We start from the raw sequence: 26,103 nt of genomic DNA, 5'->3' as shown, positions 1-26,103 counted from the left end.
TAGCCTAATCCTTCGATTTCAACTGAACTAAGCGTTTTGAGGTTTTGTTAATGTACCTCAATTAATACCTAGACTTTAAAGAAATATAACTATAGAGCACTTCTGGAGAGGTGCCTCTGCTAAATGACTAACATGTACAGCTATAATACAGCTATATTGATAAGCAGATAAAGACTAAAATGCGGACAATCGCTATTGTCGTCATCATACATGCATGAAAATGTAAACTTCTTTTAATAAGGCAAATAGCCGAAGTTACATCTCCTTACAAATGCATGGTAGGCATGATTTATTTGATCTAATGGAAATATAGAAAAGGAAAAAATAGCAGTTCAACCTCACACCCCTACACATTTCCGGCTTGTTTTCTACTTACAAGATTCTGCCATGGAAAAGTGACTGGGTAAATACATGGACAGCATGACCGGGAAAAGCTGTAAAATGTATTGATTACGCGAGAGTACACGCGAGGTATCCTAGAGCTACCGGCCATTCAACGCAATGTACGCAAAAACTCTGCGAATTAATTTCCCAGGTCGCCCGATGCTCGCCTCCCGAAACCCCGCGGCGGCAGATATCGTGTAACGGAGCGGGTGGCTGCACTTGTCATCCGTCCAGCCCAACCTTGAAATACAAAGGGAGTCATCGATAAGAACAGCAAACGAGGCAGACTCAGCGTCCCAAATGGAACTATGTTTCCTTTAACAGAGCACTACTTTTGACCTCAGCCCCCATATAGCTATATAGAGAGAAGGGTGCGATTTAGAATGCCTTTGAGGGAAAACGAGGGCATTTGTTCCCATTTAATTGGTTCTCGGCACAGCCCCTGACACTAGCTAAGAGCATTCGATCAGAAATTTTCAGTCTGTTTTTCTATACTATAATGTAGCTATAAAACGTTTCTCCGGCTCTATAAAACACCATATTGACTCTGCTTTTACTCTTAGGGTTTTATTGATGAAGTCCGGGCTAATTATACAGATGCGTAAGTTGTCAGGGGAGAGGCCTGGTCCACACTTCTGTTGTTTCCTGACAGCGTCAAAGCTTCTGCACCAGACAAAGCACTGGTATTCAATATGCACAGGACGTTGACGAATCGCTGACTCCACTAGTCTTATCCAAAGACGCCTCAAAGGGTGTTCATTTTAGCCACAGCACCCAATAAGAGTCTATGAGACAGGTATACGATATATCCTTGATTCAGTCACGTTTATTTTGGTCAGCATGAGATGGACTTCTGGGACAGCACGTTGGCCAAAATCCAATATCCTTTTCCTGGAAGTGAAGGTCATAGGTTTTCATACTTTCATACATTTCATTTATTTAAAAAATGTTGACTGTGCAAGTGTGTTGCAATGTTCATTACATCCATTTTAAACAATTCCAAAACTGGGTATGTGATTGAAAATAGCAAAGGGATAATCAAACATTTACAATGAATCTGTGAATGAATCAAACATTTTGCATATTACAGCTTCTGGTAAACGGTCACAATGGTCGGGAATCAAACCCATGCTACAGCAGTAAAACAGTGACAGCTCTCTTCCCACATGGAGTCAGGAAGATAAACTATAAGTCCTGCAAATCTTCCCAGTTAAACTCAATATAAAGTAATGTCTGAGGAAACACAAATCTTATTCAATAGGCAATGTGCACGTGGATGTATAAATCCTGTTTGCTGATATCTTGACCTTAATTGAATGACACAAGTGCCTTAACTCGGCATCAATCTGAAGGATCTTTGTGTGATAAGAGGTCCTAGATTAATAGTTATCTAGCCAATGAAGCTAACGTTTAATGTTTTTAAGCTAATGTTCATGTTTTTCTAAGACATTCAATGTTTACTGGCTAATGAAAGTGCACAAACACCTTTTATAATGTCTTAACATGTTGCTGCCTTAAAATGCAATACATTTTAAACCAATAATCGTCTTACTGTCAGTTACTTCAGATTCTTATCATTCGTCACATGCAGGTACCCACAAACTGTGATATAAATCATTATGAAAGGACATTTGGAGTAATGGAGTAATGGTGCATATCAACATGGCTCCTCCCACTTCCCCAGTGCTAATATAAAGCATCTCCCTACATGCGGTCATTGAGCTGGAGACGTTAAAAGAGCTCCTGTAAATGAAAAGACACCTGGGTCAGATGGTCTTTATCCTTTTTTTCATGAAGGCAGCAGCCCGCATCGTCCCATCTTCCACCTTTTGAGCCAGTCCCTCCGATCAGCAGAGAAGTTGCCAGTACTTGGACAGCAGCCATCCAGCTGACCTCAACTGTTACAGGCCAATTCGTGTATTTCAAAGGTGTCGTGAAAATTTGCAATAAGCAACTTACAGACTTTCTTGATGTTCACAGCTACTCTGGTACTTCACGCACAATCATGCCAAAGCAACCCTTAAAGATCCAAAACAATGCAACTGCTGCCATAAACACCAAGCAATGTTGTGCTGCTATTTTTTATTGTCTTTCTCTGCCTGGTAGGCTATTCCAATCGTTTAGTCTCTGGTATATCCAAGGGCTTTTTTTAGACTATGAGAGAGAGAATAAAACGCTAGACTTAGTCGGCATAATTTCCATAGCGTTTGAATTTTCACTAGTGTGTTCAAGACTCACAACACAGGATTGTGGCAGTCAATCCCTGGAAATAGAGTGATATGCGTGAGTAACCTGATACAGTTCTTCACACTCGCAAAACTCCACGGGGGGGGGCTCTATCGAAAACGTGGCACACGTTACCGCAGGAGGTGAAGTCTTGAACTATCGATATCCGCAAAGTTAACACAACAAAATAATCAAGCGTTCCGAGTCGTGTTCGATATGTCTGGGAAAATGTAGCTTAATGTAAACAAGCCTTAAGGGGTATTTTTGGCCTATTTTGTTAGTTACCTCTGTGTGAGTGCTGTGTGTTAAGTCAGAACATCTGCTGTCTTATTGCCTATCTGTCACCAAGGTCGTACCACAAGGCCCAATCCGAGGCTCACATCCGTCTTGAAATATATCAACAACATAGCTTGGCCCCTTTACACCAAGCTTGCCCAGCCCTTGTCCAATGTGTTTGTTGAAACTATTTAAAAAATAATTACAATATGTAATTAAGATAGATCATAGATCGCCAAATTCAGTTGTCATGCCTTGTTACTATTGTGTTGTCATGTTGTGTTACTATGATGTTGTTGTGTTTTCTAGCCTCTGAAATCCAACACTACTGTTGTTTGCTCCTTGGGGTTTAAGGCCGGGTGTCTCTGTAAAAGCACTTTGTGACAACTACTGTTGTAAAAAGGGCCTTATAAATAAATTAGATTGATTGTTTTTTCATGTCGTGTTACTATAATGTTGTCACACTGTGTTTTGTTTTTAATGGACATGCCAGCAAAAAGGTAAAACAAAATACCATACATTGAGTTTAATTTTTATTTCAAAATATTATTATGCATGTAAAGTGCTTTTCACATTGTTAAGTGGCAAATTAACAACTTTAATTTTATGATTAGAAAAAAAACAAAATAACTGGTCAGAAAGAATATTACTTGCTGGTCAGTCATGAAAAAAGGCCTTTCTTCTTTTTGGTTTTCTTTGTGCAGGCAGAAGAAGTTGAGCCCCTTGGATTTTCTATCCAGTCCGGCAGTTTTCTCTTCATCGGCTGACTAACAATCTGTAGAGAGATGAACATGTGTCCAGGACATTGGTCACTGTTTAGCATCTTTACAGGCCAGCAAAGCTCTGCAATTCAGGGATGGTCAACTCGTACCCTACCAGGTCTGGAGCCTGCTGATTATCTGTTCTGCCTCATCACATGTTGGAGCCACCTCGTGTCCCAGGTCTAAAACCGTCCCTGAGTACAGGGTTGCATTGACTGGAACTGGCCTCAAGGTCCAGAGTTGCGTTTGAGAAGGCTCCCCATTGACAGAGAGCCTACGAGTATTATAATCCCTACCCGAACAACTGGGACTGGATGGCATTCCAGACACGGATTTAATTAGTTATGTGATATTCCACCACGTTTAGTTTTTTAGCAGTTCAAAAATTTTCCGGTCTTTTGTTGCTTCTATTCCAACTTTTTTTGAAACATGTTGCTGGCATCAAATTCAAAGTGGGCATATATTTTTCAAGAAACAATAAAATATCTCAGCTTCAACATTTGATATGTTGTCTTTGTACTATTTTCTATTGAATATAGGTTTTAAATGATTTGCACATCATTGCATTCTGTTTTCATTTACATTTTACGCAGCGTCCCAACCATTTTGAAAACAGTTGTACAACATGAAATCCAAATATATTTATTTAAGAGCATATGCCACCACTCAACACAGAAAGTCTGCAATGTCAAAGCAAAAAATTTAATATATGAATTGTTCTAAAAATGAATTACAAATACAAAACAGAAAATATGTTTTTTGGGGCAAAAGTATTCACCCCCTTTAGTCATTATTTGGTATAGAGGCACCTTTGGTAGCAAATATAGCCACAAATCCTGTTTTGAAGCCATTCCAGTGTGGCTTTGGCTGTATGTTTAGGGTCACTGACCTGCTGGGAGATGAATCTTCTCCCAATAAGCCCTCAACGCTAAGCGCCAAACATAGCGCTTAGCATTGAGGCCAAAGAGCTCTATTCTGGTCTCATCAGACTATAGAATCTTCTTCCATTTAACCTCAGTCTCCCACATGCCTTCTGGCAAACTCTGGCTGAAATGTCTTTATTTTTCTCTGCTCTCCCATAGAGTCCACTTTTGTGAACTACTGTTGTCTTTTGTTGCAGTATGTACAGCGTCTCCCTCCTCAGCCTTGGAAGACTATCTGGTTAAGAGTTGCCACTGGCCTCTCGCTGGCCTCTTTGACTAGTCCCATCATGCCCGGATACTCAGTTTTTGAGGAAGGCCTGTTGTAGACAGATTCACAGTTGTGCCATATTCTCTCATTTTCTTGATAATGGACTTTACTATGCTCCGGGGAGATATTCAGCGCCTTGACTGGGGCATTTGAAGAACCTTATTACAGATTTGCATTGAGCGTCCCTTCGTATTTGTTAGAAACTGTACAAACCAGCTGTGGGACCACCCAGAGACAGTGTATTTAACCTGAAATCACATTAAAACAATTACATACATGTGGACTCCATTCAACTAGTTACTTGACTTCTAAAGGCAAATCGGTTGCATCGCAGCACATTCAGGTGTGTCACAGTAAAGCAGAGAATATTGCAACTAATGCAATTATTTTGTTATATATTTTTATTTAGAACATTTTACAGATTCTCTGTGTAGATTGGTGACAACATTTCTAATGGGTGGCAACATTTCTAATTAAACCAAGTTTTATTTCATTTTGTAACACAATAAAATGTGGAAAGACGCAAGTGGGTGAATACTTCTTCAGAGCCACTATATATCATCAAGGTGCATGAATACGAGCCGAACACTGGAATAGTCAGACAGCATACACTAGACCGTACGTCAAAAGACAAGGCTCAAATTATCCCTCTCTGCTTCAAACATGTGGTGCATTTAACCTGAAAGTGGATTTACCAAGACTGGCAGAAGCCAGTAGGACCTCAGGCATTAACCATCCCTGTAAACCGTGTCACACGTGGACTGTGGTAAAGGCCAAAGTACAGCCTGCAGCGAGCGTGCAGATCACATCCCGGCAACCTTAAACAGAAATACCTTTTGCCTGGACAGTCTCATCTCTACTGTCTAAAGACAGACAGGCTCCATTTCTCTAGAATAATCCAACCGTGATGATCTATCCAAATGTCAAGACATTTATAAGCAAAGGTCTGTGCTGCTTTCATGGTTACAATTGTAAGGCCACCTCGGTTGTTTAGTACAATCAGTCTGAATACCAGACGGCAAATGAAATTTGCTTGACTCACTGATTGTCCTGCAGAGTAACATCAGCCTAAACATTTTCACAGCATTAACGTTACATGTTAATAGCATACTCATCTGATGGAAATCTGGTTGTTTGATTAAGAGCCGGTTGATGGCCTAATGGTTGGAGTGTAGGGCCAGTAATCAAAAGGTGGCTGGTTGGAATACCTTTTCAAGGTAAACAAAAAAAAAATATATATATACACACTCACCTAAAGGATTATTAGGAACACCTGTTCAATTTCTCATTAATGCAATTAACTAATTAACCAATCACATGGCAGTTGCTTCAATGCATTTAGGGGTGTGGTCCTGATCAAGACAATCTCTTGAACTCCAAACTGAATGTCAGAATGGGAAAGAAAGGTGATTTAAGCAATTTTGAGCGTGGCATGGTTGTTGGTGCCAGACGGGCCGGTCTGAGTATTACACAATCTGCTCAGTTACTGGGATTTTCACGCACAACCATTTCTAGGGTTTACAAAGAATGGTGTGAAAAGGGAAAAACATCCAGTATGTGGCAGTCCTGTGGGCGAAAATGCCTTGTTGATGCTAGAGGTCAGAGGAGAATGGGCCGGCTGATTCAAGCTGATAGAAGAGCAACAGTGAAATAACCACTGGTTACAACCGAGGTATGCAGCAAAGCATTTGTGAAGCCACAACACGCACAACCTTGAGGCAGATGGTCTACAACAGCAGAAGACCCCCCGGGTACCACTCATCTCCACTACAAATAGGAAAAAGAGGCTACAATTTGCACGAGCTCACCAAAATTGGACAGCTGAAGACTGGAAGAATGTTGCCTGGTCTGATGAGTCTCGTTTTCATGCCTTGTTACCACTGTGCAGGCTGGTGGTGGTGTAAGATGTGGGGGATGTTTTCTTGGCACACTTTAGGCCCCTTAGTGCCAGTTGGGCATCGTTTCAATGCCACGGCCTACCTGAGCATTGTTTTTGACCATGTCCATCCCTTTATGACCACCATGTACCCATCCTCTGATGGCTACTTCCAGCAGGATAATGCACCATGTCACAAAGCTGGAATCATTTCAAATTGGTTTCTTGAACATGACAATGAGTTCACTGTACTGAAATGGCCCCCACAGTCACCAGATCTCAACCCAATAGAGCAGCTTCGTGCCCTGGATGTGCATCCCACAAATCTCCATCAACTGCACGTTGCTATCCTATCAATATGGGCCAACATTTCTAAAGAATGCTTTCAGCACCTTGTTGAATCAATGCCACGTAGAATTAAGGCAGTTCTGAAGGCGAAAGGGGTTCAAACACAGTATTAGTATGGTGTTCCTAATACTCCTTTAGGGGTGTGTGTGTGTGTGTGTGTGTGTGTGTGTGTATGTATGTATGTATGTATGTATGTATGTCACTTAACCCCAATAGCTAACATAGGTCTCTCTTGATGAGAGCATCTGCAAAATGACTCAAATAAAATATGTAAATAATAACTAGAATACAATCAATTTGGGTCTATTACAAACACGTGAAGACATATTGAATGTATTTTTAATCGAATATTCAAAGAACGTTTTTGCTGGTTAATAGAAATAAGTTAAAATATCTGTTAGCAACCTGGCCATGACGTAATTCCAACCTGTTCTGCCTGCTGTGTAGCCCCTTTTAAGTTCAGTTGAAAACTTCAAACAATTTCACCATACTTGTGAACTTCCCACTTGTTTTGGCTATGTTGTGGTATTTAGGGCACTTCACCAGCTGTCATGTGCAACACGGAAACTTACTTCCTGCACCAAGGTTACTATGAGGATCAAGTTGAAGGCCCTGGTGTTTGTTAAATGTCTGGTGTTTTACAATTCTGACCTTTGATTATTATACAGTGGATATAAAAAGTCTACACACCCCTGTTAAAATGCCAGGTTTTGTGATGTAAAAGAACGAAACAAAGATAAATCATGTCATAACTTTTTCCACTTTTAATGTGACCTATAATGTGAACAATTCAATTGAAAATCAAACTGAAATCTTTGAGGGGGAAATATGAAATATAAAAACCTTACAATAACCTGGTTGCAAAAGTGTGCACACCCTCTTATAGCTGGGGATGTGGCTGTTTTCAGAATTAACCAATCACATTCAAACTCATGTTAAATATAAGTCATTACACACCTGCCATCAATTAAAGTGACTCTGATTAATCACAAATAAAGTTCAGCTGTTCTAGTAGGAATTTCCTGACATTTTCTTAGTTGCTTCTCAGAACAAACGATAGCAGTAAGGAAAAGGGTACAAAATAATTTCCAAAGCTTTAGATATACTATGGAACACAGTGAAGACAGTCATCATCAAGTGGATAAAATATGTCACAACAGAGACATTACCAAGAACTGGACATCCCTCCAAAATTGATGAAAAGACGAGAAGAAAACTGGTCAGGGAGGCTTCCAAGAGGCCTACAGCAACATTAGAGGAACTGCAGGAATTTCTGGCAAGTACTGGCTGTGTGCTACATGTGACAACACTCTCCCGTATTCTTCATATGAATGGGCTATGGGGTAGGTAGGCAAGATGGAAGCCTTTTCTTTTTTTGGTGCAAAAACAACACAGCACATCACCCAAAGAAGACCATACCCACAGTGAAGCATGGTGGTGGCAGCATCATGCTTTGGGGCTGTTTTTCGTCAGCTGGAACCGGGGTGGAAGGAATTATGAACAGTTCTAAATACCAGGCAATTTTGGCAAAAAACCTTCAGGTGTCCCTTAGAAAGCAGAAGATGAAGAGGAAGTTCACCCAAAGCACACATCCAAATCCACAAAAGCAGACCTGAATCCAATTGAACATCTGTGGGATGATCTGAAGAGGGCTGTGCAGACGAGATTTCCTCGCAATCTGACAGATTTGGAGCGCTTTTTCATAGAAGAATGGGCAAATATTGCTACGTCAAGATGTGCCATGCTAATAGACTCCTATCCAAAAAGACTGAGTGCTGTAATAAAATCAAAAGATGCTTCAACAAAGTATTAGTTTAAGGGTGTGCACACTTATGCAACCAGGTTATTGTGAGTTTTTTTATTTGTCCCCCTCAAAGATTTTAGTTTGTTTTTAAATTTAATTATTCATGTATTAAATCACATTAAAGTTGGAACATTTCTGACATGATTTATCTTTGGTATTTTAAACAGGGTAGTGTAGACTTTTTATATCCACTGTATATGTAAAGCTCCTTAAAATGCATTTGCAATAAACCATTTCAAAACATTGATTTAAGATAACCAATGTAACGGCCAAAGTGCATATTTAATGGGCATCACAAGTATAATCTGCTGTTAACGTTAACACCATAGAAATATAATTTACAACTTTGATAAGAACCAATAACAGTTTGGGGAGGCGTGTACAGTCCTATTGAAGCTCAAACAGAGATTCCAAGAAGGGCTGTCGTTAATAAAGCTCACTGAATTGTCTGGCTCATGCAACCTAGTGTGACCCATCCGTGACATCAAAAGGATTTCATTTCTATGATTCCTCCTCATACATGTGTTTTAGCTTCTAGATCCAATGTTGATCTACGGTATTATTGTCCTCATGCTGTGATGAAAAAAAGTGGCCACATAAAGCAACACTTCAGTCAAAACAACTTCATCCAGGCTAGATGACAAATCAAGATCGGCTGCACAGCATATTAAAAACACAACATATATTAGTATCCACTGGAATTGGCAAAGTATAATCAACTATGGGAAATATTCACCAGCACATAGTGTGTTGTAATGTCAAAATGCGCCAAAAAACATACTCCTCAGCTAGACTACCGCACTGGGCTAGACTACCGCACTGGGCTAGACTACCGCACTGGACCTGGTGGCTCAACTGGACTAATCCTTCCTGGGTACGAAGAGTCCAGTGCATGGTTGTGTCGTAATGCCTGTAGCAGCAGCATCAATACGAGGCACCCAGCACGCCCCCAACATCGGATTACCATCCATCACATCTCCTCATAAGCCATTTATCTGACCCTTTAAATTACATTTCCTTGCAGAGCGTTTCGGGGGGGTGGGGGGGTGGGGGGTCTCTCTCTCAATCTCGATGGTGCTAAAAACCTGAAGTGACCCCCTCACTGTCGCAACTAGGGGAAGGATCTGGCTGTGTTCATCTATTTAGAGGAAACTCTAATGCACTCACATTGATCCAGAGGTTACCATGAATAGATGTGTCTCAGAGGAGCGTGTGGAGAGGGTGGAATGAATAAGACTACCTGGTACAGAACATTTTCATTGTCTGAAACATCTCTCTGGGAGAAAAAAATAGGCGCAAATATTTACAGTTGATTCCTCCAGAGAGTAATTTCAGACAATAAAAAAAAATGATAATGTAATAACGGTGAGGAAATGCCGTCAGGGACATAAGCAAGCCCACAATGCCATCATTCATGACAGCCAGACCGCCGCTCTGTCCACACCTGGTTCGAGCCCGTGCACGGTGCCTGGGCCGCAGCGGTGCACCCACTGGCCTTTAAAGGAGGTCAGAGGGCGTCAGATGGTCACGCCGACCCCGGGTCAGACTGTGGCTGGGGTTAAATGTAAGCAGGCTCCGCACTAAGCCGAAGAGCCTTCGCCTTGTTAGATGGGTAACTCCGCGCACACATCGATCGCCCCCGCGCGGGATTAGTGAAGGCCAAGGGTCGTGACCTTCGGGGCACATTACAAATAAACAAAGCCCTTTGTGGCGAATAACGATTAACTCTGGGTTAAACCTGGGTCTGTAATGTTGTCTGAAGGGGCCGGACATGCAGCCCTCTCTGGGCTAACTCGACGCAGATCTCTCACTGATTTGGATTTACAGTGAATTCCGGCACACCGGGGAACCAGAACATGACCGGCGCCATTACGGAGAACAGACCAGCTGTATCAAAACGGCCGCTGTGAGTACATTAGAGCAGTCGGTCGACACACATCGCACACCACGACGATTTACGGAGGACGCTAAGTTACGGTGGGAGAGACTGAGCTTGGCTTTAGGATTTTGGCTTACTGAGTAGTTTTCTTGACAGTTATTTTTGTAGGATCCATGTTGATAGAAACCAAATGCTGACCAGAGCAGATATTTTTGTGATGATATGACGCTCCACTGTCTCAATGTTCATCACTTAAGTAAAGAGAAAATGTATTATTTGCCTTGGTTCAAAATTAAAGAAACTATTGTTACATTATTATCCACCACACAAGATGGCATTTTCCATATTCGGATGTCTTTACTCAGCCGGGAAGCCCAATAATGACATTACATCCCGCTACTTGGCCTTCAGACCAAAGGGACGGTATCTTTAACAGAACGGACCTGATCGATCAAGAGGCCAATTCATGAAAATAAAACATAGCCTGGGGCAACCCAAACGTGGCACTGAAGTGTGTGAACGCCACTTAGCAAGACTGAGGAGAAGACGGGTACCATAGGGGGGGAGTCACTGAAGAGTTCCTGTGTGTCCTTGTCCAGGGGTCCCCCCTCGCCAGGGTCCAGGTCCACCTCACTGGTCCGCGGGGCGGCCTTGTGGGCATCAGGGACAGCAGAACCACATCGGGAACCATGACCCATTTCCTACCAGAGGGGGGGGGGGGGGGACCAGACGCATCAACTATGGTGAGACACATTGACACGTTCTACAGTTCACCCCCCGGGTCCCGTTTCGGCGGGGGTGCCAATGAGCGACAAATGTGTCCACTGGAGATAATGTACCTCAGGCATTGGGAGATCCCGGAATAGGTCATCCTCTTCCATACTCATGTCCTGGCTTTTCCCCACGTCGTCAGGGATTGCAGTCCGGACGTGTGGTTGAACGGGGCCAGGCTGGACCGGGGCAGGTGGGGGTGGAATGTTTTCTGTCTTCACCGGCTTGTGGACAGAGGTTTTTCTCACCAGATTGTACTGAGAGGAACACACAAAATACAGCACCAGATTCTTAGACTCCGGACATGAAAACAAGAGAGATTCTGTAAGAGTCGGTTTTCACAAATAAGCTGGGTGGGGCTCCTACCACAACTGACCACGTCCAATCAATATGAGCCACTAACAGACCCATTTATTTTTTTATTTCATTTTTCTAACCTATACTTAAGCAGAGGAGGTCATGCTGAGACCAAAGACTCATTTGCGGAAGTGCCCCGGCATCGACACAAGTTGCAGACAACGCCACAGTGCCTTCACATTTGGAGAGCAGGGTTAGGCCCAGGTCTGTGTGGCTGCAGAAGCCTGTAAGGTGAAGCATTGGCCTGTACTAATCAGTCTGAGAGGACAGAACCAGACGCCTGTCTGGCCTGTGGCCTTTATGACGTGACAACCGACACTGGGCCACAGAGGAAGAGGGGCGGGGGCGGACAGAGGGAGTATGACAGGAAGAGAGAGTGGGAGGGACAGAGAGAGAACGAGAGATCAGACTCTGAACGGACACGGGTGGACAGAGAGGGGGGGGGGGGGGGTATTCAGGGTTGGGTGGGGTGAGAAAGATAACGGGGGTGGATGATGGGGGAGGGAAAAAGGGGAAGGGTTGGTGGAAACAGAGACGGCCAGATGTGTCATTACGCTCTCCTCCTGAGACAGAATTCAACCGTCACGCGCACATCAGAGTGGCTTTGGCGGCAGCGGCACAGGGCTTTGTCTAGGGGTTACGATCCTTCGTAGGACAAAAAGTGAACACATGAAACCTCTATGACAGGCTATGTATGGCACACTGCGGATCGATGCTCTACGGGGCCCTTTTAAATGCCACCCTATTCCCTGCAGGACACTTCCGTTAGGATCGGGTCAGCAGGAGTATTGACCGCCTCTAACACGATTCGGTTCCAAGTAATGAAATTAGGGGCAGACGTGTCCACGCGACGCGAAGATCAGTATGCGACATTCCCAGGGCTAGCGGGGTATTCGGACGGCAGTAGTCGTACATCGCACGGTGGAAGCATTCTGGGCTTGATGACGTCACAAAGGAATCAGGGCGGGGTCATAAAAAGGCAGGTCACATGATGTGGCCAGAGAACCTAGCGGGGGGACGGGGGGGAACGGTGGACGGACGTGTTCCAGCATTCATCTTTGTTATCTGGTCAATCAGACTGCACTGGCAACCCCCCTCCCCTCCGCCCCGCCCTCCGATGAACAGGTTGGTCATGTGATTACAACTTCGACCGGGTCATCAGGGTGAAAATGAGGCTGACTACTTCGGCATTGCGATAGGGCTGTATGGCACGACCCATGCTGAAACATACTTTGTGTCGGCACAGAGATGCAAATGGGCCTCGTTCCACCTCCGGGTTCACATGGAGGTTTGGCACCATCTAGTGGCGGAATTAATGTATAAAATATTGTCCTCATTCAAACATGCAGTATGTACAGTACGTTACACACACTGCAAAGTAACTACACTTCAAGGACCCGACATTCAAAATGCTATATCTAATCCGACTGCAACCTTTTCAGTCTAGAAATATCTTAAACACGGTTGCAAATGCTGCGAAAAAAAGAATCATTCATTCATTGGATATTATAGAGATAATTTAGGGGTAGACAAAGTCTCTAAATACAAAGACAGGAATGTATGCAGTTTGTTCATATTAGTGTAAACCCCATTATTAAAAGGGCAATTTTATACTGACCTCAGGTTCTATCCAGGTGAGCTCAGGCTGCTGTTGGCTCTTTGAAACACCAGGTGGCGCTGTGGGCATTCCCTCTCTCCGCAGCAACTCCACAGTCAACTGGATTAGGAAGGTGGGGATGTGCTCTGGGACCCAGGCTCGAATAGCCCTAATGTCACCGAGCTCTGCGGAGAGAGGAGGGTATTTGTCTGTGGGCACTGCATCAAGGGCCAGGACCATTTTCACTCAGCGTCTGGTCAAGGACAGGAAGCTGATCCAACTCAAGCACTACTAGCCGCATGAAGAGGCTCAGTAATGTTTCCCTGTCTGGAAAACCCACTGGCCCCAAACCATGAGGGTGCCAGCCTATTTCATAGATCCCCTGACAGGTCCTGTTGATGTTGAGTGGAATCTCACAGACACTGTAAAAACCACACTGAGATTTCATCTAATTTGGACACAGGAAATAGAGCGCTGCGGGCGGTGACATGTCCGTACCGGAGTTGATGGGGTGTGAACAGATGATACTGGTGATGGTGGTTTGTAATGCCGCGGTTAGGCCCGCTCTCTCCGTGTCCAGGGGATGGTTGGCCCGGAAGGCCTGGATTAGCTGATACTCCAAAACGGCCATGGGTAGACTCCGCACGTCGCTCACCTGCGTCTGATCACAATGCGCACAGACAGCTTGAAGAACACAAAACACAAAGGCGTGTGTCTAAAGAGTTGCCCAAAACAGGCACATACATACATGTACACCAAATTTGACCGCAGGTCAGAATTAAAAAGTATATACTTACACACCATACAAAGCTAAACTGACCCCTACCGGGTTATGTTGGGTGAGGCGTGTACCTAAGTTTAAGAAGCTTTAGAACAAAGGATCTTGCTAAAGGAAATGAGTCAGCACTGGTTGGTCCGATAGTGTGTGAATAATTAGTGGAAATAAGACTGGACATCCAATTAATGTAGACGGGACTAAAACAGGGATGCCTAACCATGCTCTTGCCCTCCTCCTGGAAGAGTCGGTAGGTGATGGCAATGCTGTTGGGTAACGGGGAGGGTCTGGGCCGGGCCGTCACAGTCTCTGGACCTGGAACCTCAGCCGGAGCTGGAGAGTCTACCTGGACAACCGACAGGAATTTGAAACCTTGTAACTCTGACGAACAACACCTCGTAGTAGCGCTAACCAACACAAGATGTTGCCCTTCTACTAGCATGCGTTAAAACTAACGCGACTGCACAGCAACTAAGTCACAGCCTGTGAATATGCCGTCTCTGCTGTGGACGGGCCTTACCGCAAGCCCATGGACGGCACAGAAACACGCTATGGCTTTGAGGAGGGGCTCGAGCATGCTGGACTTTGCCTCGGACACGCCGTCCACCTGCTTTAGACTGGACACGGTGCATGGCCTGCAAAAACAATGTGATCTTAAAATCAGCCAACAGCACACCGGTCGCATTGTCTTTACCGTTCCACCGTTGCCCGACATCCGCGGTCACCAGAAACAGAAAGTATTGTTACAAACACCGGAGACGGAGTTTTCAAATATCAGCATGTGCTTTTCACCGGAGCAAGGCTGCTCACACAAACACAACGTCCTCCACTCACAGACAATCTACGTATGTAAATGCAATACAGGGTCACTATTGAAAGACCAACAAAATAAAATGTTAAACAAATAATGTGCGATTGTCATGCTCTACTAGTGACGACTTTCCTGCATGAAATTTACTCAACATACCTGATCCTGGCCAAGTCCAGAAGGATTTTGTTGGTGGCCAGAATGGCCGGCGGGATGTCCTTCTCGCTGGATAGTTTCTGTCGTTCAGCAACAAGCTTGGCGTACAACATTGTCTGCATAGGGACAAATGAACAAGGCTTTGACAATGGAAGAACACAAGAATGAACCAGCGCGTGCTGAGGTCGAGGCACACGGTGAGCCCCAGTAAACACGAGAGTCATCCTCAATGGAATTATACTGACCGAGAAAAAAAGAGAGGCTCTGCGAGATGCGCTTTGCATACTGACGGGGGGTTTTCTTTCACTTTTTATGACGTATTCTTGGACAATGATCCTGCATGCGTGTATATCCTATACCGTTATTGTTGTGAAAATGTGACCCGTCACTGCATGAAGTGGATCTATATTTATTATTATTATTATTTTTATCACTGGGATGATGGAAAAGATTGTATGGGTTAGTTTTAAGTTCACTCTACCTGCAGTTCCAGCTCTCTGGGGGAGATTGGAAGTGGCTGTGGTTTGGACACTGCCTTCTGAGTCGAGGACTTAGTCGTCATCCTGTCACTGAAAATAAATTAAAGAATTAAAGGCCAGTGTCCAGGGCTGTGTGTGTGTGTGTGTGTTCTTGGACCTCCATGGGGCCAAACTGCATAATGTGATTAGACAAAACCTACACAAACAGGCAAATGTCATATGACAATTTGTCCCATCAACATTTTTATACCTGCCCGATGAAATGTCTGACTTCAGGAGAGCTTTGCTGTTGTCTGGTTTAGAATAGACCTGTAGCCCGTTGTTCTGTTGGGAGAAAAAAAATCAGGGCACAAGCCTCCCCAAATCGTTTAATGCTTACTGATTGTCGATTGTCAAACGTGTTACATCTAAAACAAGCTCTTCAATTGTATTTTTAAGGAAAAACTACTTCAGTTAGAATTGCAATTCTAATAAAGCTAGTAACAGAAACTGACACACTAGAAAAAACAATTATGTTCAGTTATATTATGCTGCTTTTAAAAGCCTTAGCGTACGCTAAATGAAGCCTGAATAAGTTCCACTCCGTTTAAAGTGGGAACAAATTAGGAAAATCTGCCAAAACCAAAAGGATTACAGGGGTTGTGGTAGTTTACTGTCAGAAGCCTTTCGGGGATACTCGCCTGTGGGTCTGATGACAGTCCACTCCTGCTATTAGTGGCGGCAGACGCCAGGCCCTGTCGTTGTCTGAAATCAGGTAAACAGCAAAGAGTTTTGTCTGGGATAACAGTTCGCTGAGTGATTACTCACCAATGAAGAGCGCACGATTGTTTGTAACTAGGGGTGTCGCGGTATTGACGATAACCGAGATATTAAAAAAAAATGTTATATTGATATCATGTTAATAATACACATATGATAATATCGTATTCACTAGGCAAAACTGAAGTAGTATTTATTCAATACCTTATTCATGTCACTTATAAACAAGGATGCATGTGCTTAAACGAGGAGAATTATGCACTGGCATTGAAATCAACTCACTAGCCCCACTACAACCCCCAGGAGAGATATGCAAAGACGCACCGTTTTTGTAGCCTATTCACATAGAAAAAAGACCTCGTATTTTTCCAAAAACTCCTCTCGGTTTTTCAATACCTTATTCGTGGACGAACGATGCATGTGCTTAAACTACGAGTCTGGACCTACACACTAGCGTTTGAATTAACGCCTTTTTGTAGCCTATTCACAAAATCTGATATTGTGAGAGCCCTATTTGTAACGTGAAGACTCGTGATCTCACAGCCGGGGAAAGGGTTAATCGAGTTGTCCACAAAGCACTAACCATACTTCACAAGACAAACGTACACTTCGCATTTCTGTGTACAATGCAGTCACACATGTTCATACAGCTTTCTGGGGATGAAACGTCACCGGTGTCCTAACTCTGTGGTCACTAAAGATCCCATGGCTTTGCTTGTAATAGTAGGGTTGTCACCCTGATGTTCTGGCTGCATTTCCAACTCGGCACTCATGCCATCCCAACCACCTAATCATTCCCAGCTTCCAATTGGCTCATTATTCCCTCTCAGCCCCACTGTAACTAAACAAGAAAAAGTACAATATGCACTAAAGTGCATTAAATCACTATTGGATGTTTCTCTGAATAAGGGCTGAGCTAAATGACAAAAATTTAAATGAAACAGAACACAACTACAAAAACAAGAGTCAATTTATGTCACCAAGTGAGCGTTTGCTAAATAAAATCTGGAAACCCCCCCCACTAAAAACATCAAGAGCAGGATTTTATGAGACATATTTTATGAAAATGAGAATGAGAGAGAAGTATAGAGAGAGAATATTTGGGGAGAGAGCTAAGAAACAGAGGAACAAGCCGACACGCTGATACGTCCGGGAGCCAAATCACAGTGGCGATTTTCACTATTTCACACTCAATAAAAGCAACAGCTGAAGGATTGTGGAGCCAGGGAGAATTTGGATGCCTTGTCAAGAACAAGGGAGTCTCAAAATAATGCTTTGGCCTGAATAACCACTGCTGCACAGATCTCAGGGATGCTGACAAGCTAATGACGTAATAACTTCCCTTTCCCAAAGCCTAGAAAATCAGGAATTACACTCAATTATAAACATTTCATTATGGAACTGAACGTACAAAAGTCTTCTAGAGTTATGGCTCTTTGTCCAGCTGTGTGTGGAGTTCAGAGACCCTTCTCAGCTGGTGCCAAATGCCAGGAGACATTTTGGCACCTCGACATTGTGTTTACTTTGATCGCTTTGAGGTTTTTACTGTTTATGTTGACGTGAGGCAACAGCTGGTCGGCTGTTCTAGTCAGGCTAGAGCAGGTTTGTGTTCAAAATGTGGAAAGAAAGAAAACAACCAGAAAGGAACCATCTAAACTCGATAATAAATGCTTGTGTTCTTACCCCCCCTTTCTTTCCTCTCAATGTTGTGATGTCCGATTGAAGGCTACGGCCCTGTCTCGTTGAAAACACTTAACAGCAAGAGCTGGACAGATCCTAACATGCTTCCTCTGAACCGCACCTTGATAAGTCTTCCTGCTTCTTATCACACTGCCTAGGCAACCAGGACTTTTTCTGCTGGTACCCATGTGCCGGAGTTGAACGCATTCACTGGCCAACAGCCAAAACCTAACTCACAGATGCCTTTTCCAGGATACCGGGGCACTGTCGGTGTGCCACAACTGTAATTCGAAACACATTGCTACAATGACACATCGCTGCAGAGGGCCTACCTTAGTGCAGACCAGGCGTTGAGGTCTGTGTCAACCGACTGGAGCAGAAGGGTTCTGTGTTTCTCATTCAGCGCTTGTCTGAGCCACGTCCTCCCCTATGAAGTAGAATCACACATTTAAAAGGGAATCACATCCACCCCTAATAAGGACGTCCCATTTCCAACACAGTGGTGCCTAGTAGTTCCCAGAGGAGTCAAACACCGACAAATATGCAAAAACACAACAACACCCATATTACACTCATCAATACACTGTATTGTCTTCAACAATAATTACATTTTCACTACGAGCAGGCATTCCAAAAACCTGATTCCAGTCTCAGAGCCACAGTGCATAGATGGAAAAACAGAATACAGTGTGATTTTATGTTAAGTTATGCCATGTTGTGACAGCTTATGCTGGGCTATGCTATGTATTGCTAGGCGATGCTATGTATCGCTAGGGGATGCTATGTATCGCTAGGCGATGCTATGTATCGCTAGGCGACGCTATGTATCGCTAGGTGATGCTATGTATCGCATGGTAATGTGGCATTTTGCTAGGCAATGCAACGTATTGCGTATTGCTAGGCTATGCTGTATATTGCTAGGCTATGCTGTGTATTGCTAGGCTATGCTGTGTATTGCTAGGCTATGCTGTGTATTGCTAGGCTATGCTGTGTATTGCTAGGCTATGCTGTGTATTGCTAGGCTATGCTGTGTATTGCTAGGCTATGCTGTGTATTGCTAGGCTATGCTGTGTATTGCTAGGCTATGCTGTGTATTGCTAGGCTATGCTGTGTATTGCTAGGCTATGCTGTGTATTGCTAGGCTATGCTGTGTATTGCTAGGCTATGCTGTGTATTGCTAGGCTATGCGACGTATTGCTAGGCTATGCGACGTATTGCTAGGCTATGCGACGTATTGCTAGGCTTTGCGACGTATTGCTAGGCTATGCGACGTATTGCTAGGCTATGCGACGTATTGCTAGGCTATGCGACGTATTGCTAGGCTATGCGACGTATTGCTAGGCTATGCGACGTATTTCTAGGCTATGCGACGTATTGCTAGGCTATGTAACGTATTGCTAGGCTAAGCTCTATTATGCTAGGCTGTATCAAACCTTTTGGGTGATTTTGCAGAGGATGCAGAATTTGGAGGCGCCAGTGGCTTCCATCAGGTAGCCCTCATTCACCAGATGCCGTGTCAGGGCTTTCCAGCAGGCCTCCGAAACATTCTTGCCCGCTCCAAACAGAGGGTGCTGCCGGTACTTCTCAGGGACCCTCTGAGAGTACTGGAAGAAGAACAGGGTCATATTCAGGCACCAAACGGAAATAATTGAAACCGTAAGGGATTAAATATGGACTAGTTTTAGTTCCTGGTGCGAAACATTTTATAATCTTTCGTTGCGTTGTACCCTTATGAACATGACCCAGGGCCCTCAATATAAGACTCACAGATCCACGCAGAAACAGGATCGGGGCTGAAGAGCCGAATCTCTCCCCCATAGCACTGATGGCTCCCATCAACTGGAAAGCCAACACACCATAGTCTTCACACCCACCACCCACCATGTCGGTGAAAGTGACTCTGTTGACCGCCCTAAAACCACAGATGGAGGAGATCAATTTACAGTCCAACATTGACGCACAGAATTTAATTAGAGATGTGACAACAGGTTCTACAAAATGCGTCTATAGTTGGAATAAAATGCAGAATTGCTGGACCAACTCCCACCCAGAACGGCAGTTGTCACAACACTTGTCGGTTCCCATGATGCCAGAGGTGACTTTCCGAAGCTGCTTGTCTTCGAAGTGGGAGAGGATCAGTCTGAAGAAGAATGCAATGGGAAGCAATCTGGAAATCTATTTCCACCTTAAAACACTTCAATTTCTCATTGTCATGGACTAAGGGAAGAACATTTAGACTTACTTCCTTCTACACTTGGAGGAGTTGAGATACTGGTCCATTTTTCCCATCATTTTGAGCTTGTACCCACGGAATCTGTTGTTTGCTACCTGATTAATGAGGAACCTGTGCAGAAGGACATCAAATGAAGCCTGGAGTTTTTCCTCATCTGAACTTCAAAGACAGAGTGTTAAGTCACTAGGCCTGGTCTGCCATTCACAACCGGGCGTCATAGGAATGTTTTTTGCCCGTCAATCAGAAGAGAGACTGACCTGTTTAATTGTAGATCCGCTGGCGCCCACAAGACGTGGCAGGCACTAGGTAGCCCGTCTCTCCCGGCCCGCCCAATCTCCTGGTAATATGACTCCATCTCTTTAGGGGCACCGTAGTGGATGACCTTCCTGATGTCAGGCTTGTTGATCCCCATTCCAAAAGCAACTGTAGCCACGATACACTGAAAACAATAAAAATAAATAAATGAAATGATTGCCTACAAGGCAAACTATGAATTATGTATTTGTGCTTTCATTTGGCCGCTGATTTAAATCTATATTTTTGCAAAAAACTATAGACTGTCGCATACTGTATAGTACATTAATTAAAGTTAACTGACCCAGGTGTTATTTTTTTTTTAATGTATCTTTATTTTAACTTTTTTGAGGGTTCGTAGAGTCTAATTAAAAGGCTTTTTCTGCCACTTAACCTCATTACGATGAAGTGGATAAAGAGTGAAGAAATTAACCCGTCCTGCCGTTTGAAGCCCACATTCCATGTTTTCTCCATAATAACCCTCATATGGTTTTGGAGCCAGTAGCGTTACAGAGCAGTCAAGAATCCAGAATGACACGGGGCAAACCAAAACATCTCTACACCTCATCAAAATGTAATGGCAAACCATATTGAAACAGTGCACTCACAGCAAGAGAGCCTCTTAATCCACTGTCATCATTTCAAGCACTTCACAAGGACAAAGTCGAGACGCACGATTCAAAGTATTCCAGCACTTGAAATTCTGAGCCTGAATGTCAAGCAGGCCTTGAAGCACCCCGTAACAATCAAATCATGTTTTCTGTGTTTCTTAAAACATTCCAACCGACCTGGATTTCATCCCTCATGAAGCGATGCTGGGTCTCCCTCCTCTTTCGGATCCCCAGACCGGCATGGTACACGCCGCACGCAATGCCCAGCGAGCTCAGGGTGCTGGACACACGCTCCGCCTCTTTCCTCGAGGGGCAATAGACAATGGAGGACCCTTCAAACGCATAATCACCTCTGAAATGGCCAAGAGAAAGAAAAACACATGTTCATCTAACAAACACGGATGGATAATCACAGTGTGACTAGTCTTTTGTTCTTATCGTCAGGTACTGAACACACAGGTTGACAATATATTTTATACTAAGCATCTGGCTCAAAGGAATTTGGATGTAAAATCTTAATGGACCTACTGATATAATCAGCACACACTGAATAAAGGAAAATCATATATTTCAGTGGACTTCCATGATGTAGGGTTTTGGGTATATTTTACTGTTTACATATTCAAACAGTGAAATATACCCAAGACCCAACATCATGTAAGCCTATTGAAATATACCCAAGACCCAACCTCATGTAAGCCTATTGAAATATACCCAAGACCCAACCTCATGTAAGCCTATTGAATTATACCCAAGACCCAACATCATGTAAACCTATTGAAATATACCCAAGACCCAACATCATGTAAGCCTATTGAAATATACCCAAGACCCAACATCATGTAAGCCTACTGAAATATACCCAAGACCCAACATCATGTAAGCCTATTGAAATATACCCAAGACCCAACATCATGTAAGCCTACTGAAATATACCCAAGACCCAACATCATGTAAGCCTGCTGAAATATACCCAAGACCCAACATCATGTAAGCCTACTAAAATATACCCAAGACCCAATATCATGCAAGTCTACTGAAATATACCCAAGACCCAATATCAATTAAGTCTACTGAAATATACCCAAGACCCAACATCATGTAAGCCTATTGAAATATACCCAAGACCCAACATCATGTAAGTCTACTGAAATATACCCAAGACCCAACATCATGTAAGCATACTGAAATATACCCAAGACCCAACATCATGTAAGCCTACTGAAATATACCAAAGACCCAACATCATGTAAGCCTACTGAAATATACCACTGTGCTTTAATGTATATATACTGAATGTATGGCACCTACCCCGCTGCCTTCTTCAGGAAGCCCTTCATGTCCTGAACGATGCCCCCAGACTTGCGGCTGACTTCCAGGTAAAGGTTGGGTCTGTCGAAGGAGGTGCAGGTAACCACGGGGCGCTCCAGGTTCAGGCTCTTCACTATGTCCTCCCTGATGGAGGGGCTGGCAGTGGCTGTTAGCGCCACGATGGGAACCTGAAGACAGGACAGGCAATGGGAATGGGAGCTCCCTGGGCTATCCTGAACTCATTGCTCTGGTCATGCGCGCGCACGCATGCACGCACGCACGTTTCTAATCATCTGAATGGTCTTAGAAGCTGATGGTGGGATGACCACCAGAACGCTAAGTAGTGTTTTAAAAATAAAAGAAAAAATTATTTGGCTGGCTGGTAAAAGACGATATATCTTAGCTTGATAGTTGCAAATGACAGAGCAGCAGAACAACTCTGTTTGAACATTAAAGTCTAAAAGCCAAGAGCCGGATAACTAAACACTATCCTGGGAACACTTTCACCTCAAAACCCTCCTCATACAATTTAAAATAAGAGTATAACGGTAATGTCAGTGTTCGCCATCTGTCTATAACACCTGAAGGGTCATCTTGAGACCTGGTCCGTAATGTCCTCGTGACGGCACACTCTCTCGTAAGAATAACGTCAGCCAGTCGTTTCCGTAACGGACGACGTACTGTTCAAGATGTGCCCATGATGTCTGCAGAGGGATGGAAATGCCCTTACGTCAGGCAGAGCTCTCTTCAGGCTGCCCAGGCTCTGGTACGCCCCCCGGAAGTCATGGCCCCACTCGGAGATGCAATGAGCCTCATCCACGGCTATCAAAGAGATACCTGCAGGAACCGTGGCAGAAAGGTGACAATTCAAGTTGGCTTTACGATCAGTGCGCGCACACCAGAGATATTCGAAACAGCTGAATGTACAGGAAATGTACTTTATCAGTGTGGAAAATGTGCCAGGCGACGTATGTTATTGGAAGTGGATAAATGGGTCTCACTCACCTATACTCTGATTGAGCTGAACAAGCAGAGAGACGTTGCCCGAGCAGTACTCTGGGGTCATGTACGCAACTCTGTATTGCCCCCTGCAGGCAGAGAAGAGTAGTTGTTCTCAGACTAGTTAGCACACAGGCCGCCTGCCTCCACGGCTACAGGGGAGCTCGACTCAGACTTCCACCATCCTACAGGTTGTTTTATTGATTTATACACATTTAATACATTTCCAATTGAGCCTTTGTTTTGTCATACCGAGACAAACCGTCTATTTCACAAATGTAATTTGTCAAAGTACAGGGCAACTATGTCAGGGGTAGTGCTTCAAGGACATACCACATGATTAGATTTTCTGACCAAAATTTAAAAAAGAGTCAGTGAGGCAGACGACTCTTTCCCAGAGCAACTAACAGTAAGTAGTGTGTGCGTACACACTACATCCTTTTAAAATACTTTAGCAGTTTGCAAAACCATTCAATCTTATGTTCAGTTACTTTTAAACAACTCACAGTTTCAGGCCAGATAAAACATCTTTGGTCTGAGCCGAGCCGAGATAACAAGCCGGAATGTTGGACATTCTGAGGAAGAAAAAAAAAAAAGAGGACGAGTAAGTTTGCTGCGGAGAAACATGTTTGTCGTTTCCCACCATTCAGCTGCAGATAGAAATGTAACAAACAGAACACCTCTCAAACCGCGGTGTAACCTGTAAATACAGCTTTTCTATCAGAACGTCACACAATGACATGCCCTGCTGAACAAAAACACAATATTCACCCTTAAGAGGTAGGCACTTTAATATCAAACTTGTGAGATTATTATAATTTTTAAATCAAGTGTGACAATCAAAATATTTTGAAGAGACCCCACGCACCCCAAGGCAATAGCCTTCACGCCGGCCAGGTCTGGAATTCCTCAAGATTTGCTGGTGTTAAACGCTGCTACTTACTCAAGCTGGAGCACTTGGTCCTCCATGAGAGCGATGAGAGGAGAGATTACAATACTGATGCCAACACAGTAGACTGGGGGAAACTGGAAGCACAGACTTTTCCCATAGCCTTCAGAGAGACACAGACAATCACTCACTTCATCGTGTACATCATGTGTCAGTTGACAAACTAACAACTACATCACCTGTTATGAGAAATGTCTTCATTCACAGTGTTGATTCACAAAATGTCAGCCCTGTATTATGAAGAAATTGGACTCTATATTTTATGTTTCCTGTACCACTGGCAGTGGTAGTATTAGTAGTATTAGTAGCGGCAGTCAGTATTAGTAGCGGCAGTCAGTATTAGTAGCGGCAGTCAGTAACACATTTTGAAGAGGGCCGTGGAAGGAACTGGGAAACCTACCTGTTGCCATGACAACAAGGTGGTCTCGTCTCTCCTGCAGAACGGAGTTAATTACTTTCCACTGAACTCTGAAACAGAGGTGATTTCTCTTTCACATACAAATTACAGAAACGACAAATAATAGGCTCTGATGCACACACACGACAAGACACAGAATTCAGCAGATCCAGAGATTATCGAATACTGTTTATATTAAAATGGAAGCAGAATATGTATGGGTGGGGGGACTTACGGCTTGAAGCGACTATGTCCAAAATACATCTTTAGACACTTAATTTGTTCCGGAAGAGGCTCTGGAAGAGATGGATCTGGATGTGGAGGAAAGAACTCAATAGATTGTGACACAAAAACAAATTCTCATCCACTTGAGTATTTTTGAGAATAGGAGGTGAATCCAGAACTGCTGTTCTAAAACCCTGCTGAGGGCAAACAGCCTGACTCTTAGGGGATAGACTAGGTTCATAACTAGCCATAACTGGCACTACCAATGGCAAATATATATTCCATGTTTGTTTGCTTTTTTATACCAGCCTTTCTACAAATACATCTACACTGAATACAATCCCTATACAGGTTGAATCATAAAATCTGTAGCTCTTTCTCAATTGTTTTGTGTTGGATTTTTTAATTTTATAAATTACTTGCTATATGGGTCGTGGAATTTCTGTAAAGCTCAAAGCGGAAAAAGGCAAGTATTATTACTATGTGATATAGTCACGGCCTCCTAGCATTTTAAACTTAACAGGAGATCTGAATAAGGCTGCCTAATTTGTGGTCAGTTACTGTTTCTCCGCAATCATTTTGGAAACTTGAAATGGCTAACACACAACTCCATCAGTACCAAACTCTTCCTCCTGTTCCTCTTCTATGTCCTCCTCCTCCTCCTCCTCTGGGCCTGGGGGTGTTTTCTCAGGCTCCATTTGCTTCTCTTGACTCAACCTCTCCATTTCCTCTGCACACTGGGGTGAGAAACATTCCAACCACACACTGTCACAAAGTACTACTACCACTGCCGATATTTGATTAGTAACACTTTAAAAGAAAGTGCTGAATTTAAGACATCCAATCAAAAACCATATCACGAATGACACTGAAAAGGCCAAGAGAAAAAAGGTCTATAAAGTAGTCAGCCAAGACATGATGCTAAATCACAACAGAAAATCTGTGGCAAACTCCTAT

General features: G+C 43.6%; 1 protein-coding gene across 3 annotated transcripts in view; it reads right to left on the bottom strand.

The window, feature by feature from the left end:
* Positions 1 to 3,406: 3,406 nt before the first annotated feature.
* wrn (WRN RecQ like helicase) overlaps positions 3,407 to 26,103 on the bottom strand; it is a 29,570-nt gene continuing 6,873 nt past the window's right edge. For all 3 annotated transcript variants that reach the window (XM_010889600.4, XM_034296883.1, XM_020053372.3), the window contains 26 exons: positions 25,766 to 25,883; positions 25,157 to 25,232; positions 24,925 to 24,992; positions 24,519 to 24,627; positions 24,082 to 24,150; positions 23,582 to 23,664; positions 23,307 to 23,413; positions 22,577 to 22,764; positions 21,443 to 21,617; positions 20,618 to 20,799; positions 20,370 to 20,471; positions 20,175 to 20,267; positions 19,895 to 20,039; positions 19,561 to 19,731; positions 18,460 to 18,554; positions 16,369 to 16,432; positions 15,939 to 16,012; positions 15,691 to 15,778; positions 15,213 to 15,325; positions 14,766 to 14,880; positions 14,466 to 14,591; positions 13,969 to 14,131; positions 13,492 to 13,655; positions 11,585 to 11,773; positions 11,300 to 11,446; positions 3,407 to 3,661 (listed from right to left, as the gene is read on the bottom strand). In XM_010889600.4, coding sequence (XP_010887902.2) covers positions 3,548 to 3,661; positions 11,300 to 11,446; positions 11,585 to 11,773; positions 13,492 to 13,655; positions 13,969 to 14,131; positions 14,466 to 14,591; positions 14,766 to 14,880; positions 15,213 to 15,325; positions 15,691 to 15,778; positions 15,939 to 16,012; positions 16,369 to 16,432; positions 18,460 to 18,554; positions 19,561 to 19,731; positions 19,895 to 20,039; positions 20,175 to 20,267; positions 20,370 to 20,471; positions 20,618 to 20,799; positions 21,443 to 21,617; positions 22,577 to 22,764; positions 23,307 to 23,413; positions 23,582 to 23,664; positions 24,082 to 24,150; positions 24,519 to 24,627; positions 24,925 to 24,992; positions 25,157 to 25,232; positions 25,766 to 25,883 — 3,138 coding nt within the window. In that variant the 3' untranslated portion in view covers positions 3,407 to 3,547. The remainder of the gene's footprint in view (positions 3,662 to 11,299; positions 11,447 to 11,584; positions 11,774 to 13,491; positions 13,656 to 13,968; positions 14,132 to 14,465; positions 14,592 to 14,765; positions 14,881 to 15,212; positions 15,326 to 15,690; positions 15,779 to 15,938; positions 16,013 to 16,368; positions 16,433 to 18,459; positions 18,555 to 19,560; positions 19,732 to 19,894; positions 20,040 to 20,174; positions 20,268 to 20,369; positions 20,472 to 20,617; positions 20,800 to 21,442; positions 21,618 to 22,576; positions 22,765 to 23,306; positions 23,414 to 23,581; positions 23,665 to 24,081; positions 24,151 to 24,518; positions 24,628 to 24,924; positions 24,993 to 25,156; positions 25,233 to 25,765; positions 25,884 to 26,103) is intronic.

Source organism: Esox lucius, chromosome 14 (genome assembly GCF_011004845.1).
Source record: "Esox lucius isolate fEsoLuc1 chromosome 14, fEsoLuc1.pri, whole genome shotgun sequence".
Taxonomy (NCBI): Eukaryota; Metazoa; Chordata; class Actinopteri; order Esociformes; family Esocidae; genus Esox; species Esox lucius.
This window is presented reverse-complemented; position numbering and strand designations above follow the sequence as displayed.